This window comes from Gigantopelta aegis, chromosome 6, assembly GCF_016097555.1.
Source record: "Gigantopelta aegis isolate Gae_Host chromosome 6, Gae_host_genome, whole genome shotgun sequence".
NCBI classification, from domain to species: domain Eukaryota; kingdom Metazoa; phylum Mollusca; class Gastropoda; order Neomphalida; family Peltospiridae; genus Gigantopelta; species Gigantopelta aegis.
In genome coordinates, this window is record NC_054704.1 from 40,846,511 (window position 1) to 40,868,587 (window position 22,077).

The window sequence follows — 22,077 nt, forward strand, 5'->3', positions numbered from 1 at the left end:
TGAATTTTAGTTTTTTTTACTACACCCCAGTTGTGTTAGGTTAGGTACGGTATGTAAATATATAATTTATAAAATAAAATTCAAATAAATAATGTATTGCCAAAATTGATTCAATATATTGCATGTACCGTATATTACCGTGTATTAGCCGACTTTTGAAGTCTAGAAATACTTTCCAAAAGAAGAGAGTCGGCTTATACACGGAGGCAACAAATTGGTTCATAAAATTCCGATCGAAAACACTCCCGACCCCGACTTACAAATTTTGATCAGACCCTTAGAGCCTTTGACAGCTTATGTAACAATAATTTGTGCACAATATAAATAATACACCCCATCATGCAATAGCATGTAGTTTTTTGTTCTTGAATGCATTAATAGTTTGATGAATAATAATAAAAATTACTTGTTTTATTGTCATTTCAATGGTAAAAACGTGTTCCGCCATCTTTGTTTGACACTTCTGTCTATATCATTTTGTAAGCTCTTATTTGATTGGATTACACAGTTTTGTGTAAACAACAGCCATGGACCATAGAATCGTTTTTCTGTGTGGAGGGGAAAACAGGGATTAAACATGCCTTAATGAGTTTATTATTTGCTGTCCAGTGAATAATTTAATTACTTATGTGCAATGATATGTTGTTACAGCTTGAATTGTTTATTTTCCTGTTATGATTTATCGGTGCTAAATTATTTTTGCACGGCATGGAAGACGTTAGCATTGTGATGACGATTACCGTGTCTGTAATAATTAAAGGGGAAAAAATACAATGAAAAAGAAAAGCGCAAGTCTATCTGTTGACAGTATTATTGAAACCAATACAATGTACAACTGGACAAAAGATGACTTCGGCTTATACACCAGGCCGATGATTTAGTACTTGATATTTAGGGTCAAACTAAGAGGTCGGCTTATACAAGGCGTCGGCTAATACACGGCAATATACGGTACATGGAATGGTTACATGTATTTTTACGTATATGTTTAAAGAAAAGGTTAGACAAAGCTGGTACACGTTTTACATTCCAAAACATCCATAATCTTGATTCAAGCTATAATAGCCTTCACGAAGCCTCGGCTCCTAATCTTTTTATGCAAATAGCCGTAGTTATTTATAGGAGAAAGAACCTGCATTCAAAACATACAGAGATTTTTGTAAAATGGAAATAAGTCAACTTCCTGCATTTTAGATGATGAATTGTATATAAAACCTGTCGGGGTTTGGGTTTGTTTTCGTGCAAATGTTAAGAAAACATGGATTGAATAGGAATTAAACGTAACATTTGCAAAAAACTTGGGGTCTAAACAATTGAACAGAACTATAATAAAATTTCAAGCAGACTGCCTGAAATCTTCAATATCACTTTGTAGATGCCAATATTGCTAATTTAAATAACATATATTTTTTAATTATAAATGTTATTATCCCCAGATTAATGACAAATGTCAGGTTTAGGGAGCCCTGAATCACTGCCTTACAATATGCATTTAAAGGTCTTCAAATATATTAAATTAAACAAATATATAACAGAATCATAGCATTCATAAGGAGATGTTTAGCTTTCTGAAAAATAAACTAAGAAAGAAAAACAGTTAGAGAAGAGGGAGAGAGAATGCAAGTAACATTTTGTTCAGTATCGCGTCGTGATTCGCTACGCAAGTATCAGAGATCGCTACACAGACCTCTGAAAATTGCGAGAACTGTCGTCGCGCAAATCTAATTTTACGTAACCTTTTTTGGTTCGCGCAAAATTTCGAGCACCATTTACATGGATATAATGGGTTACGCAAAAAGGAAATGGGTTACTTAGATTTATTTCCGCGTAACCGATAAATGGGTCACGCAGATTTTAAATTATCAGAGGCCTGTTACACAATTTTAAAATTATGTTCAATTGACTAGAAATATCACTACCAATATTTATTTACATGCTCATATACCACTAGAGTTTCGAGCAGAGAAATATTACTACCAATATTTATTTACATGCTCATATACCACTAGAGTTTCGAGCAGAAAAATATCACTAATCAAGATTTTGAAAACAAAATGTTCCCTGGAATGATAACATACTGAGATCGTAATAAGATTTTTTTTTCTTTTTTTTTTATTATTATTTTGCTTCGGGGGTTTTCTGTTTGTTTTCAAACAACTTACAAGCTGAGATTTTTTTTCTTTTCTATTATTTAAATACAGAATTATTCATTAAATTTATTATAATTACAAATAATTTTAATATATTTTTTTTTCTATTTAAAATTTCCTTTGTAAATTATTTATAATGGCCTAATCTTTGGATTTGAATTTCCGTACTATAAATATTTAATGTTGATAATTGTTAGCCAGTTTACAAGTTTTCTATTTTCATTATTTATTATACCAAATATGATTACTAGTATTTGTTTTTCCAACTCGAGTCTTTTGCTAACGTCCTTGCAATGTTGTGCCAACGTCGAACTAACCGCTTCAAGCAGAAGTAAATTTGGCGCAAATACTTCAATGCGTAATTTATTTTTTACACAAAACCTTCGTGATTTCACACATAAATCTCTACATTTTCTGAAGCAGAAAATAATCGTATTCATTAAGATTTTATATCGTGCTCCAAATACTTACGTGACTGCTTAAATTCCTGAAATTAATGCTTGAAATACTTTCTATTCAAACAAAAATGGCTGGAAGCTGAAGGTGAAAGGCCAGAGTTTTTCTCACGCAGTCGTAAGTTGGGGCAAGATCGGCCTGAACCAACCATTTGCCACGTTAGGCCGGCGATGGCGATAGTGCCAACCATGGCGACGTTGTAGCTGCCAACTTGAAAATTCAAGTGGTTCATTGGTTGGATTTGACGAACGCTCCAGTGAGATCATCTGTGCCAAGTTTCATGTTTCTATCATCATTTCAAAGGTTCTCCCAGTAATTTGTTCTCCCAATAGTGCTATTATATATAAGTAGTTGACCCTGTTTGTGTGTGTGTGTGGGGGGGGGGGGGGGGGGGGCTACTTTGACCCCCATATTTGCCACATCCACCACCAGAAGCCCGTTTACCAAAACCTTTTTGTTAACATATATGATGAGGAATACAAAAAAGCAGGTCTACATAATGATTATTAATTTAATAAAATCCTCTCCGGGTGGCACTTAGCTCATTCTGAAGCCGGTCTAATCCGGGGCGGTTACAAACTGTATAGTTTAAAGGAACTATCTCCGGGTGGCACGTAGTTCATTCTGAAGCCGGTAAAATCTGGGGCGGTTACAAACTGTATAGTTTAAAGGAACTATCTCCGGGCTTGTTACACTGTAACAAGTTTACGACTAACAGATCCTTTTTGGTGACTAAAATTACATATTCAATTCAACTTATTTTCGTGCTTATATCCAATTAAGTTTCAAGCACGCTGTCCTGAGCACTGGTTAGTAGCCACGACTGTATGTCGTCCTTCTTGACGTTAATGAGAGAGGAGAGGGTGTCGTAGCCTTACACCTACCCATTGAGTCATTAAATCTCGCTCTGGGTGGGAGCCGGTACATGACTGCGAACCCTGTACCTACCAGCCTTATGTTCGATGGCTTAACCACGACGCCACCGAGGCCGGTTTCATCTTTTATAAGCACTTTTAGAGAATGTACTTTAATTTATAAGCACTGTAGCCGGGGACCTGCAGGCCATGTAAACAACCCACCCGACCCCGCCAGTCTTTTCCCCTGCTACCTTTTATATACATTTTGCTTGTCGCCCCATTTGCGACTTTGAGCTATCCAGTGTGGGTGGCCCCTCCCAAAGTGGGTCATCCCATATACAATCTTGGCTATGCCAGTGTGTAATAGCATATTGAACAACGGACAATGTGACGCCTATAGAGATTATAACTGATGCATATATTTGTACTTTAGAACAAATGAAAGGAATGTGTGGCATTCATTACATATTTGGCGTCATAATCAATCATACGGAAACAGCGACATAGTGAGAGAACTTTGACATAGCATTGTTCGAGTAATCTTTGACCCAAAAACTAAATATTTCGGTCACAGAGTGTTTAATACTTTAACAGTAAACACACACACGTTTCTCTTTATCAGCAACTAGGCAATGATTTAGACACTGTTTAATTGAATGAACAGAATAAATATACACATATTCAATGGTATAAATATATTATATGTTATTTAATAACTGTTCAGTAAGTGGCTACCATTTTAGTTTATTTATATTACATACTTGCATGGTCTTCAGCATAACCAGAAAAAGATATAGCAGACGTTTCGGAAAGATTATTTTTCTTACATGAAGGTATTCGCATAAAACTGGTATGGGGGCCATGCTACAACCCTCTCCCCGTCCCCCTTGCCACTTACATTTGCCTATAAAAGACAATGTTGGTACCTATCTGCAATGTGGGTGACCCTCCCCCTCTAATATAAAATCCTGGATACGCCAAATGCCCCATAAACCGTTTGTTGTACTGGTCGTATAGTTGTACAAAGTGAGGAGATCATTAATATTAGTCGTCTGAAACGCGGGTGGGGGGCTGGGTTATGGGGCAAAGCCGGCGCCCCAATTCTGAACATAATGAATTGCCTCCTCTCCCTCTGTTAAAAATCAAATTAATATATAGTTGCCCACTCCCCGCTTATATACACACACACATAATTATATGTATGTATGTATGTATGTATGTATGTGTGTGTGTGTGTGTGTGTGTGTGTGTGTGTGTGTGTGTGTGTGTGTGTGTGTATGTATGTATGTATGTATGTATGTATGTATGTATGTATATAATTGTGGCACCACCGAGGCCGTTAAAATGTTATTACATATTTGACTGTAACATTCGGGAAGGAAGATAACTGTTGATAATTCAAGAAAACAAGAATAGTCTTTTCCTTTTGGTGATCTGAAGTTATTGGCTTTCAACAGCCGCTCTTGTTTGTAGCTTTATTAAAGCCGCACACCCTAGTTCCATCCAGCGAAAATAAATTATAATTTGGTTAATCTACAAACCTGTAACACACTTAGATCACGTTTTTATCAAATGGAGTGAAAAAGCAGGTTTTATATCGATAAATACCATGGGAATCCCCATGTTCCAATTGCTTGAAATAATTTTGAAAGTTTGTATTCTGATGTCACCGGTAGATGTCGCTCGAAGCACAACAATGCCTACATGTTCCAACTGTTCTGTCCTGGTTGTATCCCCTCTCCAGATATCGTAAGACTTAGCAAAATTATTGGTTTTAAGGGTTTGTAACGTTTTGTATTGAGACACTTACTTGTCTGAACTTTATTGTTACTGAAAATGTTCACGAACTGTGAAGAAAAATCTCACAAATGAACAACAACAAATCGGATGTTGATTGCGCGAACCGTGCACGAGAAAACAAACCGAACCAAAATGATAACGGTCACGTGGTATACCAACGTCTGTGACATTGAAACCTATTCTACTTTATAACTCGGATGTATGGGGCACGGAACTGCATGGCAAAGTTAAGAAACACAACCAATTCAAATTATTTTATATATTAGAGTCTGAACCCTTTGAAAAATTACATATACAATTCTGTAAAATTAGTCTTCAAGTTCCACGAAACAGTGTTAAAATTGCCTGCAGAAGTGAACTGGGGCGCTACCCACTTATAAATATCATTGTGTACAAATGGAAGTGTACATTAATTTGACTAAATGACTAGCTGCGATTTTCTGTACCGCTAGATGCATTATTAACTACGACCTATGCAGTAGTTAATAATGAAACTAACGACACAGTAATTCACTTCCTCGCCTAATGATAAGGTTTCTACTGTATGACTCGCAAACAAATCGGAACAGCGAGTCCAATGTCCATGTCAGACAGACATAGTGTAACGGACGCAATTTCATGTGTAATTTAATAGTTACGATCGACTATCTACCTGCAATTATTAATATTATGCACAACCATTAAGCATTCCATGGTGTATATATATATATATATATATATATACACCTGGAAAAAAAGTATCGCAACACCCAAAACAATCAGGCCTCATATCAAAATTTCAAAATATTTTAAAAGTCTGTTTGTGGGGTCCACAATCATGACCCTTTTGCTACACCATATATTGAGATACGGTCTGCACGTGCTACCGCATGCGGGTAGTGAAACGTGCATTACGGGTACCCCGCACTGGGCAAAACACGTGTTTCAAGCCACCGTTCTTACTGTTAGAAAACTGAGAAGATTTTGTGAATTAATTGATGTTATTAGAATATGGGGCCTCCCCAACTGTCAGATGCTGTCAGATGGCAGGTTATCGGCATGCGGAATGCGGGTATGTCCCTGAGAGCCATCGCAAGAAATGTTGGCCATCATGCATCCACCATCAGCCGATTGGTCCGGAAACATCAACAAACCAATGACGTTAAGGACCTTAATCGTTCCGGACGACCACGTGTGACAAGTCATAGGGAAGATACCGCCCTTCTGAGACTCACCAGGATTCATCCGTTCATGAGAAGTGGCGTGTTGAAACGAGAATGGCTGCCAAATCGTCGTCTTTCAGACAGAATGGTACGGAATCGACTCAAGACAGCTGGGTATAGAGCCAGACGACCCGTCCGACGTCCGTTGTTAACCCGTGCTCACATTGCCGCACGGCTGGCCTGGTGTCAACAGCGACGTCCATGGAATTTAGCATCATGGCGGAGAATACACTGGTCGGACGAGAGTCGATTTCTGTTGTTCATGACTGACGGTAGAGCCCGTGTCTGGCGCCAGAGAGGTACAGCTTATGCCCAAAGGCACATCTTGCAGAAGGTTCCGTTTGGCGGAGGGTCCATAATGGTGTGGGGTTGCATGTCATACGATTGCAAACTCGACCTTGTAACTGTCAGGCAAAATCTAAACGGACAACGCTACCTCACAGACATCTTGGACACGGTTGTTGTGCCACACTTTGATAATCATCCTTAGAACACAAGGCCAATTTTCATGGATGACCATGCTAGGCCGCATCGTGCATGTGTCGTCACTGACTTCCTACACCAGGAGGCAGTCACAACGCTACCCTGGCCTGCCAGGAGTCCAGATTTAAACCCCATAGAGATGATCTGGGACATCATGGGTCGCAGGGTACGTGAGAGGGAGCCTCCAGTACAGAATCTGGCGGAATTGGAACAGACTCTGCACCAGGAATGGAACAGAATACCTCAGCGTCAGATGCAACGTCTCGTACAGTCGATGAGGAGGAGGGTACGGGAAGTTATCGCCGTCGGAGGAGGTTACACCCGTTACTGAGGGTCTGGGAAGTCGATTTTGACGACGGTTCTGGATTTTATTCTGACTGGAAGGGGTTCCACAGGATCTTGATACAATGTTATGGTTTGTGTACTTGGGTCATTTGTTGAGGACTGGAGGGCAAAATATTGACAGTGACTGCACTTGCGAACTTCACACAACAAAACTTAACAGCACCTCATTTTTTGTAGGTTTTTCATCTTTTGGGGTTCTCAGAATAAAATGCGTGTTTTTGTTTAGTATGTTGTTGAATTGGTAATTTAATTCTTCCCTGAGGTGTATTTCATCCAAAAAGTACACTGGCATGACGTTTTTATTTGCATTTCGCATATGATTGACGATAGCATTTGGCTATTATCGAAAAGTTCGGGGTGTTGCGATACTTTTTTCCAGGTGTGGCTCACGCGACCGGGCGAAGTGAGCCTAATCTTCGCTCTAACCAGCCTGACTTCGCCGTGCGAAATTTGTGTCGCCTTTTTGAAAATAGCCATCACTTGCAATTTACACAATCACGGATGAATGGTGAAGAACCTAAGGAACACCTAGTCATAGATAATAATTAAGCGTGAATGGCCGGAGAGTTTGAAGAGACACTGGCGCCACGAACTCATGCGACAGGCTCATAGATAGACGGTCTAGCTCAGACAACACCCGTGTCTGGCACTAATAGTTGGGAGTAATTATTTAGTTTTATGTAGACTTTCTCATAATTCATAAATTCAACACACAAAAAAGATGTAAAAATTATAAAATAGCGGTGACCTGTCCTACATACCCAACGGCCACTTGATCCCCAAGTCGCTAAAGTATCCGTGTTAAGCGGTCACTAAATTCTTTAAACATTTTTTATTATTATTGTAAACAATAGTGACAAGGTGCAGCAGATAAGCAATGTTCACACCTTCACGGATACTAGTACTCATTCTGTCTGACAACTCCAGTGTATTAATTAAGAAACTGACGGTGGAACGCATTTAATTGCCTCTGAGTAATCTCAGCTTGACCGTGGTAGATTAATCTACTAGGACAATACTCTTCGTGGAGTAGGTATTAAATGAAATGAGAAGACAAACTTGTAAGAGAATGAATTATAAACGGCTAAATTAGTACTTTTTAATTACATTTCCTTATTTCTAAAGAAGGCGACATGTGGAAAGGTGATTTTAAAAATAAAATAAATTATAGGCCTAGAGCACATATCCATCAATTAGCAGCTCTCTCTCTCTGTGTGTGTGTGTGTATGTGTGTGTGTGCGTGCGTACACCCCCCCCCCCCCGCCTTGCCACCTTCATACGCCACTGGTATATGTACATAGATAAAACTTTTTTTCTTCAAATGTGCGTGTTAGTCTGGGTTGTTTTTGGTTGTGCGTGTGTATTGGTGTGTGGGCTTGTTTTATAGGCTATTGTTTATTTGGGGGCAGATTTGTTGTTACTGGGGTTTTCTTTTTCTTTTTCTTTTTTTGGGAGGGAGGTAAAATTGTTGAGGGGTATTTTTAAAATATTAGGTTTTTTGTTTTGCCTGCCACTTACGCTTATAATCATGTATAGAACAATGTCTTCATTTTAACATTTAACCTTAAATAATCGGCATGCAAGACTAACATAAATATGTTTACACAGATATTTTGATGTAAACAAAACAAGTACTGTTACTATAGGTAGATGTTTTTAGGTTAAACTATATATTTAGCTGTTATTACAGCAAAATTTACACTTTATAATGCAATGTATATATAAGCCTATTCAATTTACAGCAAATTAAATATGTAGTCAAACAGGCGCATGTGCAGGAAATTGTGTAAACTGGCTAGTGCTGTTTTTAGGGGAAGGGTCGGGTCATGCGTCCTCAGAAATACACTGAAAAAATAACCCCAAACAAACATAATATATCACGTGGGGAAGGGGACTGTTCTGATTGGAATATTACATATAGTCCGTCCCATCCTACAAACATGTTGTTTTGTTGTTTTTGTAAATAATTTAAGTTTAGTTTGACGTAAAAAAAAAAAAAAAATTGGAAATAACTAAAATATACTATTTTTGTGTGTAATTTAGAAGACAAGCGGCTCAGAAATAAATAACTTGTAAATTCTACAGTATGAAAAAAATGCGTTCTCCGTGTTACGCAATATGAACATAATGTTTGTATTATCTATTACAACGGTGTTACTGTCACACACACACAATTCATTAAAACTGCAGGTGTGTTTGTATGTTTAAATGAAATTATGATCATTAATGTGAGGCGAAATTGCAGCTTTAAAACAAAAAATTAAAGATTTCCATGCAAGAAAACCAAAACAATCAGGGTGTGTGACAACTCGCTAGATTCATCTCCTATATTTAACACATGGTCAGTTATAACAAAACGCAATTTCATCAACTTAATTTTTACCTGTATCTTTCTTTATTTTTAAAGCATAGGTGGGGACATTTATGATGCCAGGGACTGGCGTGCATAAATCTCAGCTAAAGATTCACAAACAACTGTGGCCATCGGAACGCGCCGGAAATGGTTAGTGGTTAGTGGACGTGACTCTGCCTATTTTTTCTCGCGAATTTCTAATAGAGGCTATAGTCATCGCACAGCGGTTTAGATGCCACCATTCAACAATCACTAGATTCCACAGGAGATACCAGCAGACAGGAACCACCAGGGACCGTCCACTTCCAGGCCAACGACGTGTTACGACACCACGACAAGATCGCCATATTGTTCTCCTCTATATCCGTGATCGAACGCTGCCAGCTGCCAGGACTGCACCAACTGTTCAAGGTCGACGAGGGGATATCAGCACAGATACTGCGTCGCCGTCTTCGCTCTGCTGGGCTGCGTGCTCAACGACTATACGTTGGACCTATCCTGACTGATCGATATCGAAATGAGTGCCGACGTTTGGCAGGAAGGTATCGTCATTGGAGATGACAACGTTGGTATGGTGTGTTATTTCCTGACGAATCCTGTTGCCATTTAAGGAATGCTGATGTTCGGTTGCGGGTGTGGCGTAGGAGAGGAGAACGCTACCACAATGACTGCCTTGTCCAGACGGATCGATGGGGTGGAGGGAGTGTCATGGTGTGGGGCGGGATCAGTTATCATCACAGAATGGCAGAATGAATGCCATTTACTACCGGGATAAAGATTTGCAAAATCACGTCATTCCCTTCTTTCATCAGCATCGGGATATGCACACATTTCAGCAAGATAACGCCCGAGCGCACACAGCACGTGTTACAATACAGTATCTAGCGAACAGTAATGCCCCTTTGCTTGAATGGCCAGCACTGTCCCCTGATTTATCGCCAATAGAGTTCTTTGGGATTACCTTGGTCAACGCATCCCACGTAGTCCACAAATGAATAACCTTAGAGAATTGGAAAATGCACTACAGCAGGAGTGGAATGCTATCCCCCAGGGCCCCGTTCCACGAAGCGATCTTAGCCCTAAGATCACCGTAACTGCACAGCTAACATATGCACTTTATGTGATCTTAGCGCTAAGATCGCTTTGTGGAACGGGGCCCTGAACACTATTCGCAGACTTATCGGGTCGATGAGAAGAAGTTGCATGGCTTGTGTTGCTGCAGATGGTGGTCTTACGCGTGTCTTTCATACGTAGATGAATTAAAACTAATCAATGATTGTGCATCCTTTTTTCTCTCTTTTTGTCATTATCAATCATCCATCTATGGCTGTTCACAACAAAAACATTTATTGCTCAGGTATTCTTTTCGAAATCCAAACACTTCTTGGTAGTGCGTTTTCAATGCTGTTCAATATATTGGTAAATATTTTATGCACCTAGAAAATGTAGAAGAATCAACATCTATATTGTATGATGCAGTATCCTGTAGCTACAAACACAACACAAAATAGGCTGGCATGCTTATTTAATTGTAAGATATGCTTGATAGTAACAATATTGACCAAAGTCTATTAAAGGGGCACACCCTAGTTACGGCTAGTTGTTAACCATTACGGCGTTGTTTTTCGCTATTAAACCCATTTTTTTTCACAAATAAAATTGCACTTTACTTACCCTTTATTAATTAGAATATACATTTCTTTCCATTCACCTGAAGTGTTTTTTGGTAATCCTGGTAATCCTGGTGTTTGTAATACCACAAAATGCATTTTTCGTATTTCTGAAAAACTCACGCACGTCTGAGAAAATACCGTTGAGCAGACAAGGTCTAATCTATTTTTAGAGGGGATATTTCCATTTCAATGTCACAGACGTTGGTATACCACGTGACCGTTATCATTTTGGTTCGGTTTGTTTTCTCGTGCACGGTTCGCGCAATCAACATCCGATTTGTTGTTGTTCATTTGTGAGATTTTTCTTCACAGTTCGTGAACATTTTCAGTAACAATAAAGTTCAGACAAGTAAGTATCTCAATACAAAACGTTACAAACCCTTAAAACCAATAATTTTGCTAAGTCCTACGATATCTGGAGAGGGGATACAACCAGGACAGAACAGTTGGAACATGTCCAGGAGAGGTGAAAAGAACGCACCCTAAGTCTGTGAAATTTGTCGTGACGTAGGCATTGTTGTGCTTCGAGCGACATCTACCGGTGACATCAGAATACAAACTTTCAAAATTATTTCAAGCAATTGGGACATGGGGATTCCCATGGTATTTATCGATATAAAACCTGCTTTTTCACTCCATTTGATAAAAACGTGATCTAAGTGTGTTACAGGTTTGTAGATTAACCAAATTATAATTTATTTTCGCTGGATGGAACTAGGGTGTGCGGCTTTAACAAACGCTAAAATTCATTCAAAACAAAACTCTAGCTTCGTAAGCAAAATCCTTGATGACAGATATACGAACACTTTAAAATTAAGCTACAGAACTCGAAAAAGCTGCAAATATTTAAACATATTAAAAACAAATATGAAATGGCAAATTACTTGAAATATATTTAAAATACCAATTTTAGACAAGCTCTTACTAAACTACGTCTGTGTGCTCACAGACTGGAAATAGAGACTGGACATTATAGGAACATCCACAGAAATGAGCGTAGGCATATCTGCCGGCTGTGCCAACAAGAACCAGAAGATGAGATTCATTTTTTAACTAATTAAATGTCCAGTAAATGTACATTTCTTAAAAATGCTATATATTATAATGTCGGTCAAATATGTTTTGAGTTCACATTTCTGTCTGAACTGAAAACATGTGTTTTCCTTCTTGACAGACCAGAACAGGTAACTCCAATTGTTGGCCAGTTCTGTTATAAAATGTTCAACCATAGGCAAAATGAAATTACCAGACCCCCTACTGGAACTGGAAGAAGTTAACGTGCACATTCAGAGCAAGCTGTCGTAGCGCACGCCTGTCTTAGGCACAAAAGCCGGCCTCAGTCGGCTCCTCTGGGGGGGGGGGGGGGGGGGGGGTGTGTGTGTGTGTGTGTGAAGAAGGGACCGCTTGCACTAGCAGGTGCAAGGGAGCACCAGCAGACCCCCTACAACACTAGCTTTAATTAATACAGGCTATATACACACTACATATTATAATCATGAGTACATACATATACGTGTAGTGATTTAACCATTTTATGTTTTTATTATGTTGTTCAATGTATCCATGCCATTTTATATGATCCATATATAAAAATAAATGATTTGAATTTGAATTTGAATTATACCCGATGGCTTAACCACGACACCACCGAGGCCGGTGACTTTCACAGTTTTTACTCAGGTTGTCGCTGGATGTGAACGCGATAAACCTCAACCAATAAGCATTAATGTTACATCTGTACCTGCACGTGGTAAGTCTACCAGTGGCGGGAAAGAAGACATAAACGTCATTCTGGAGAAGGGAGGTTGACGAGAGAGACATTTATTTTAGTTAACAGCAAGATGGGTGACGACTGTGATAGTGGCACGACACAAGTATGTTACGCCTGTAATTGCTGTATATTAGATATTATTAATTTTATTCAAACTACATTCTTCATACACTGTATACTGAGTAAAAGACACGTGTCTAACCGTTTCAAACGGCTTTTTTGGGGCCATTTTTGAGTTTTCAGTGGGTTTTCGTTTTGTTTCACGGTAACGGTGATTTCTGAAATGACCAGTAGGATACATTTATGCCCTATTTATTTTATAGGTCAATCCACAAGATAAAACTTTGACACTTGAGAATAAAACAAGTATTTTTGTACAGTTATGAAACTGATCGAACAGCTGATGTGTCGGTAGACAAAATGGCGTCCTACATTTTAATAGTGCTTGGTCACCTGCTTTATATCTTAATGTGATGAGAAAAACAATGAAAACACAAAATAAATCACATTGTTTGAAAGGACTCCTTTGGCACTATCACTAACCCTAACTCTTTATGATAAGTGGCCTATTTATAATGGGTTTTTTTTATATGTGACGAAAGTCCTACCCTTTTGGCTTTGTACACAATAATTATAGGATATTAAACGAGCTTCCGTTTCTATCCTTTTTATGTTCCAAGTGAATTAAGTTTAAATTATCACAAGCTTTAGCAAATGACAATGAATATTATTTCACGAGGGACAAAAGCATGATACAAAATGATAGTGAGTTTTATATCCTATTTATTAGTAATATTACCGATAATCGATCTTAATTTATATCACTTAACTCGTTTAATTGACGTTCCTGTAAAGTTGTACGCAAAGTGATGACATCGAAACTGGTGTGTCCCACTTGGCGTTATAGTAGGACGTATCGCTTTGATATATACCAAGATATTTTTAACCATATTATGGGAAATAAATAAAACATATTTCCAACAGTATTTTATATATATATATATATTTATATTTGACCAAAGGTACTTTTTATTTCTTTCACCATTTAAAACTAAGTATAATCGGTTATCTGCACGCCTAGGACAACCAAAATATGTTAAAAGCAATTATTCTTTGTTCAACCAAGAAAATCATAAAACATATAAAATGAATAACAAAACTTCACGACACTCGGACAGTCACAGGCAATTCAAAAGTATCGGCACTGACAACTGACTGACAGGCGATATAAATGTTCACCCAAACTCTGTCATCCACTTAGCGTCCACCTTGCGTGATTTTGGCAGTTATGGTTGGAAAGTCCATATGCCAGATATTTCGTCCCCAAATTAGCTGGTTCCTACCAATTCTCGCAACAAAATATTTCCTATTCACCCTAAAAACCTTGTTGATGCATCCCAATACTGACGACTTGTGCTTACCAAGAGTGAAATTTTAGACACCATCTGGCAAGCTTTAGTCTAATTAATAATGAAATATTTCTTATGTTGTCATTATTAACTTTACTTCAAACCGAGTTCTGCATTTTGTAAAACATGTTTTTCATGTTTTAAGTTCTTCGTATTTTTATAAATTAAAATGTATTTTTGTTAAATGGTTTAGTAATATTGTCAATATAAAATGTGTATTTGGTGGTGAAATTATCTGAATAGGGACAAACTAGTAGTACTAAAGTACTAATCAAAATTATACCCAGGTGCAGAGTATGACAAATATTTTTAAAAGTCACTAGCCACAGGGCTAGAAGGTTTGCGAAAACCACTAGCCCACCAAGATAAAGCACTAGCCCAAATTCCTGATCAATTATAACTGGATTTTTATATAATTTGTGTAACATTACACATTTACGAGTATAACAGTAAAATAAAACACACTTAAATCATGTTGTAACTTTCAGTTTTTGTCGTGTTGTACGTTTGGTTTTTTTGTCAAGTGTGATCCATCGGCATTGTTCCGTTTTCGCTTTTGCTCTTCCCCCGGGGACAAAATAATTGAGCACACTCATGGTTGATATCTAAAACCACTATCAAAATAATTAAATTTAAATGAGGGTACGACAGTGTGACACACGGTAATAGATGGTTCAGTGTTTTCGGTAGGGCCCTACATTTAGGGCCCTACTATTTATGTCGCCAGGAACGGTGATGTCAATTGCTCAAATACAGGGCATTATCCCATGTCAGACCGATATCACAAGAATATAACAGTTACATCTAATCCGTTGTTAACTGATGAACAAAAAAGGTATCATCTTGTATCGGCAGCCGTGACGCATTATCCAGACCGCAACCAAGAGATGATGTTGGACAACCAAACTTCAGCTACTGGTTGCCCGGTGGGCATCCATCACAATTTCACATTTGTGCACCCCTGATAATGGTTTGGGTGTTTTTTTCCTGTCTGGAATTTTTTTTTGGTAAATCTAATTAAAAGTAGGAGTGTAATTTATCGTAGTTGTAAACAATGTGATTCAGACTTAAGGACAGAAAGCATGCAGTTTTTCGCTGTCTGGAATTTTACATTTTTATGGATTACTTTTGAAGAGGAGTGGAAGCCTCTGAAGTATGTGACATACTTAATATGAAATCATCACGATTGCTTTTATTCCATAACGCATGTTATGACGTCTTTGGATTACGTCACATCTTTTGACCCCTCTAGAAGTCTGTGTTCCAAATAAACATTTTGGACAGTATCCCAGTTGGATACTAACATTTCAAAATCTGGTATCCCACCTAAAATTCATAAATAACATCAGAACAAACTCGACAACACTGTTTTCGTTCCCAGTCTATATTTTTACGCTGCAATCGAAATTGAGGAATTCGTGAAATTCACAATCAAACGTAATAGGCAAAAAGATTTGCTGCATCGATGTGTAATACTGACATAAATTAATATTTAACAGTAATCTGTAAGTGTTTCTGACATTACTATTAAATGTTAAACCTACCTGTATCAATCAGGGCTTCTACAATTTTTATAAAATCTACTTGCCATGGGATCAGTGATTTTAAAAATCTACGAGCCACAATTAAAAATTCACTAGCCCTACTTTACTTTCAAGTTAATACAATGTTACTAAATAACAGTAATAATTGTATATGTCACCTAAAGGAGGAGATAGAGCTTAAAACTTCTAACATAACATCATATTTAATTAGCTTACATTATTCTGGAACAAAATCAAAATCTATCTTGTAGTTTTAATTCACTAACGTGAGCGCATGCGCATATATACAAATAACAATGACCTGTTCCATTACTACAGCCCATGGCTTATTCCAATGGTCAGATAACTAATTGTCGTTGTCGATATTGTTTTAAATTTAAGCGATTTGCATTAAATAAGAATATATCAGATCTAAAGTCTTGACACCAAGACTTACATAATGACATAACTGTCCAATATTACTGTAATAAACAAAAAGTACACTGTTATGCTATGTGATATAATAACTAAGTACATGTACATGTATATATTTTTTAAATGTTCGTCTTTTTACAGATTTATTTTTCTTTTAATATTTATTTTATTAGTAGCCTACTAATGTAGCATTTACAATATCCTAATTAAATGCATACGTGTGTGTGCTTCGTCCATTCCCGAGGAAATCCGATACTGGAGATTGTACCCCTTCTTGCATCGCTACAAAGAGGACTGCCTCCCCGAGACTAGGTTTATATACTAAAGCATGCACAGTTCTACCATATTCGGCTGTTCTAGCATTTTGTTTTCATTCATGTATTAAACATGAGATTCAATCATCATAATTTGATGGTAATTTGTAAAGAATTCTTTATATTTATACTGGATTTCTCTCTTCTTTTTTCTTCAAAAAATGTTATTTGAGTTGGTATGGGTTTAAAACTTGATAACATGTTTTTATATGAAGTTTAACTATTCATTATGTAGTTACATGCCAATTCATCAGTTTCCTTTTGAAGGAAACAGACTATAATACATGGTTATTATTCAACAAAGAATATTCCAGTTTTGATTTTGGCTGTGCATTTAAATTACAATGGAGGGCTAGTTGAATTTGAGAAGGGCCAGTAAGATTTGTTTTTAACTGGCCCTGTTGGCAACCATGGTTCTGTAGGGTCTATCCAGTGTTTCTGCCAAAAATAATTTTTTGGGTATGGCGCTATGAAATTTAATATTTACAATGTGTGCTGAATGCAACCGCAGTCAATTGGGGGTATGGAGGGCCTCCCCCAGAAAAAAAAAATGGGTTATGGTTAAGAAAAGCTTGCAGTAATGATAAGTCAGTAATTATATCAAACGGTCAACTTAATTTTTTTTTTTTTTTTTAAATGTGGTTATGGCGCCATACTCATTTTACCCTGCTATCCAAATGGGCAAGATGATAAGAGCTCATAATTCAAACACTTACTTATAATACTTAGAAATCTCATATACAATATGTTTAAGTGACACTGTTATAACAAACTATTGAACATATGCCACAAACTTTTCACTGACGTTGCATCTTATTTTCATATTTGATTAGATGTCTAAAACTTGCTACTATATTTAAAAGTTTTTATTTTATTTTACAGTCGAGCACCAGTGGATTTGGCGGGTAAGTTTTGCTACGAATGCCCTGCCTCTGAAAAGTGCAATATTTATTATTTCTTTCACACGTCTCTTGCACAAATCTAGTTTTGCGTAACCCTTTTATAGTGCATTGAATTTAGGATATATATACTCTTCAAAAAAAGAAACGCAAAAGGGTACAAATGGGTTATAACTTCGATTTTATGTTTCCTACCGGTTCATGCTTTGTGAATTATAAGGTCATTGCATGTCCCAAACACATTCCCACGGTTACATTCAATAAAACGCAGCTACTGTAAAATAAAGTTTCAAAATGTGAATATTCGCAAAAACGCAGCCACGTGCAAACCATGTCACCACTGCACGTGCAACATGAACACCGACAGTATAAAAGTGCAGGGTGTTCGCTTGCCTGGCCTCTGTATCTGGCCGACAGTTGACAATCCAGGACATGCCACGTCTCAGTGAACCGCAGAGAAACAATGCCATCGGCCGACTAGACGCAGGCGAATCCAGAACGGCCGTTGCCAGGGCATTCCATGTGTCCCCAAGCACCATCTCCAGACTGTGGGACCGTTACCAGCAACATGGATCAACACGTGACCTCCCTAGATCCGGTCGACCACAGGTCACTACCCCCGGGCAGGACCGCTACATCCGGGTACGCCACCTTCGGGAACGATTGACTACTGCCACCTCCACAACCGCAGCAATACCAGGTTTGCGCAGGATATCCGACCAGACCGTACGGAACCGCCTACGTGAGGTAGGAATTCGTGCCAGACGTCCAGTTCGAGGTGTCATCTTAACACCACAACACCGTCGACTCCGACTGCAGTGGTGCCAGATTCATCGACAATGGCCTCAACTGCGATGGAGACAGGTGTGGTTCAGTGACGAGTCCCGATTTCTGCTCCGACGTCATGATGGAAGATGTCGCGTGTATAGGCGTCGTGGTGAACGTTATGCGGCAAACTGCGTGCAGGAAGTGGACAGATTCAGCAGGGGTAGTGTCATGGTGTGGGCAGCCATCTCACACACTGGCAGAACTGACCTGGTCCACGTGCAGGGCAACCTGAATGCACAGGGCTACACTGACCAGATCCTCCGGCCACACATCGTTCCAGTTATGGCCAACGCCAACGCAGTGTTCCAACATGACAACGCCAGGCCTCACACAGCACGTCTCACAACGGCTTTCCTACAGAACAACAACATTAATGTCCTTCCTTGGCCATCGATATCACCGTATTTGAACCCAATTGAGCATCTATGGGACGAGTTGACCGACGCCTCCGACAGCGACAACCACAGCCCCCGACCCTGCCCGAGCTGGCAGCAGCCTTGCAGGCCGAGTGGGCCACCATCCCCCGGGACGTCATCCGTACTCTGGTTGCTTCAATGGGCAGGCGGTGCCAGCAGTTGTCAACACACGCGGAGGCCACACCCGGTATTGACTCCAGATGACCTTGACCTTGGTGGTGTGTCCTATCACTTACTCACAATGGACTAGAGTGAATTGTGAACAATCCTGCAACATTTGGTAATTATCGGACTCACCATTCAATAATTAAATCAATTCTCCAAATGTTACGACAATGTGGTTTTGCGTTTCTTCTTTTGAAGAGTATGTATTTAACATGGTCATGATGGGTTAAGCAAAAGTTAAATTGGTTGTACCTGAATTTGTTTTTGTATAACCCACAATTTTCATTTGTTAGTGTACCAATTAATAACTGAAAATGATTATTAAATATCTATTACATATTTAAATGTCACCATACACAAGGGGTCCAACCTAAACCGTATGACACGTGTTTGAACTTAGTGTACCACTACCAAAATGGCGGATAAAGCTCACTTCGAAGCTACACAACGGTGAGTACATTTTGTTTTACAGCTACCTGCTCAATGCCTTTCTGATTAAAATAATATTGCGATACGGCTCTAGAATGAATACTCTATCCATCTGTTTACGTAATTCTCGATTTTGTTCAACCAGAAAAAAAATATTGAAGAAAAACCTTGTTGTTTTGACAGTCAAAATAAACATGATCAAAACATTTTGTGTTATTTTAACAAAACAAGTTGTATATAAATATACTTTAAAAGTGTCATGCTGAAAGCTTGTACACCCTGGGAGCTAAATTAAGCAAATACGTTTTGGAAAGTCGTTTTATAATTGTTCATCCAAGACATTTCTTATAGTTTAAGCACATATTCGTCTGCTCCCCTGGGTTTAAGTCAAGATTTCGTTTACTTCAAACAGTTATATTTGAAAATGTACGGTACCCCTAAAATGTCATGATTATATATTTCAACTTGAGGTGTGGGGTTTTTCAGTAATGGGGAGATACTGTATGAGGTATTCTGATGCCAACAAGGACTTGTTTTGGAGAGGGAAATTTATTTTTAGGTCAGTTTATCAGATGCATGAGAGGGTTTTCTCACCGGGGTATATCCTGGACCACAAGTAGTTCAACCTGCACGTGCCAACTACAAGGTGGATGGAGGAAAGATACTTCCTTCAGTATGACTTGGAATCAAGGACAATATGCTCATGTCTTCAGATGTTACATGCAATTAAATTGTACACATAAACTAAGTTTCAACTATTCAAATGCGTTCTTATTTCTAAAAAAACAAAACAAAACAAAACTCACCCAAGTATTGTTTGAGACCTGTGAATGCTTATATATAATAGACCTCTTTTACATTCCACTGCGAATGTACCCGTTGCGGGGTAACTCAAGGACGCAAACCGTGAACTCACGCGAGATCTCTCAAAAATAAACCTATGGACAAGTTGGGGGGCATAGACAATGGGAGGCCACGCAATATGTGAATATGTCCATGATTAATTATTCTATCGTAGGGAACACGCAAATTCTATCGACATCCAACAAGACTTATTGGAGACATTTGTGAATTATTGGTTATTACGAAATAAAAAATATTTGGTTATTAACACCCGACAAACCATCGGTTCGGATTCGTACGCAATAAATATCTGATATGGGCTGAAATAATATTAACGTGTGTGTGTGTGTATATGCAGATATTTATTGTATTAACATGATTTAAATATTTATAAAGCAATATACAGATAAATACATTCAGGATTCTTTTCGGGATTTCTTTTCACCAAGTTATTTTAAAAAATTGTTTGGTATTTGGAATAAAATTAAATGAATTAATACATATAACATTTGAGCTATGGTACATAAAACATTAGAATCAAGCTTGTAGGAACAATATCTGGAGTTGGGGGAGGGGAGGGGGCACAATCTGTAGAGGAGGGACACAGTCTAGTTATGGGGGTGGGGAGGGCAAAAGCCATATTTTAAACCAGGTTTATAAAAGGGGGGCTATAGTCCGTCCTCCGACTTCTCGGTTGCTACTGACCTTAGAATGGTCAGATCCTCCCTTGCAGGATTGAGTTCCGCTCAAATGAAGAAGAAGAAATCAAATTTTACATATAAAAGTCCTTGTCCCCAAATGACCAGGATAACTTAGCAAGAATGTCTGTTCGAGGTTTTGTTTGCTGACGGTTCAATCCTCCTCAGTGATGTTTATTTCCTGTCCCAACCAATGATCCATCAAAGGACGTCGTGTATGCTATCCTGTTTGTATGAGAATTATGCCATGTATCATTTATTATAAATACATTGGTACGATTAAAAACAACGGTTTCTTGTCGTGTCTCTATGATCAGGCCATTTTACATGCATACCACAACTTAATGCAACTTGTTAACATATATTTCACAACAAAAGTTTGTGTATTATTCTTGAGGTAACCGGCGTCATCTCCTTGTTTGGCAAGGGGTTATGTGTGTGTGTATAAATCTGGGGAAACGGACAAACAATTGTCTACGGCTCCGCGCCTTTGACACTCGCATTTGATGAGTTCCGTTTACATGAAATTTCTACTACTCTCCTCCCTCTCCGCTAATCATGCTGGCTATGGGCCTGAAGTTATATACAATATTCATAAGTTAGACCAAACATCAATTTAGGATCGTATCGGGTTGCATGGGTCTACCACTGTGGAAAAGTTGCTGAACTTGTTATGTATAATCATGTACGTTATAAAAACGTGCGATACTTGCATACCATATCGATATATAGGACTTCTCCCTATGCTTATAAATGTGTATCAAAGTACTGATGGTATCGCTAACTATCTCGACCAATGTTCTCGGGTACAAAATAGTAACCAAACACTATTGTACTTACATATGTTTACTTAAACTGATCTTCATGTAAAGAAGTAGTCATCTTCTAAATTCTTCGCATGACGACTCATATATGTTTTAAAAATTTGTAAATATCGGATATTATTTCAAGTGAAGTTGTATGTATCTGATAGTGATATAAATGATAGTGAAAATAAAATAATAAATAAAATAAGATAAATAATTAAA

General features: G+C 38.2%; 1 protein-coding gene across 1 annotated transcript in view; it reads left to right on the top strand.

The window, feature by feature from the left end:
• Positions 1 to 13,075: 13,075 nt before the first annotated feature.
• LOC121374048 (DEAD-box ATP-dependent RNA helicase 37-like) overlaps positions 13,076 to 22,077 on the top strand; it is a 32,132-nt gene continuing 23,130 nt past the window's right edge. The window contains 2 exon segments of the mRNA XM_041500936.1: positions 13,076 to 13,193; positions 17,654 to 17,676. Coding sequence (XP_041356870.1) covers positions 13,161 to 13,193; positions 17,654 to 17,676 — 56 coding nt within the window. The 5' untranslated portion in view covers positions 13,076 to 13,160.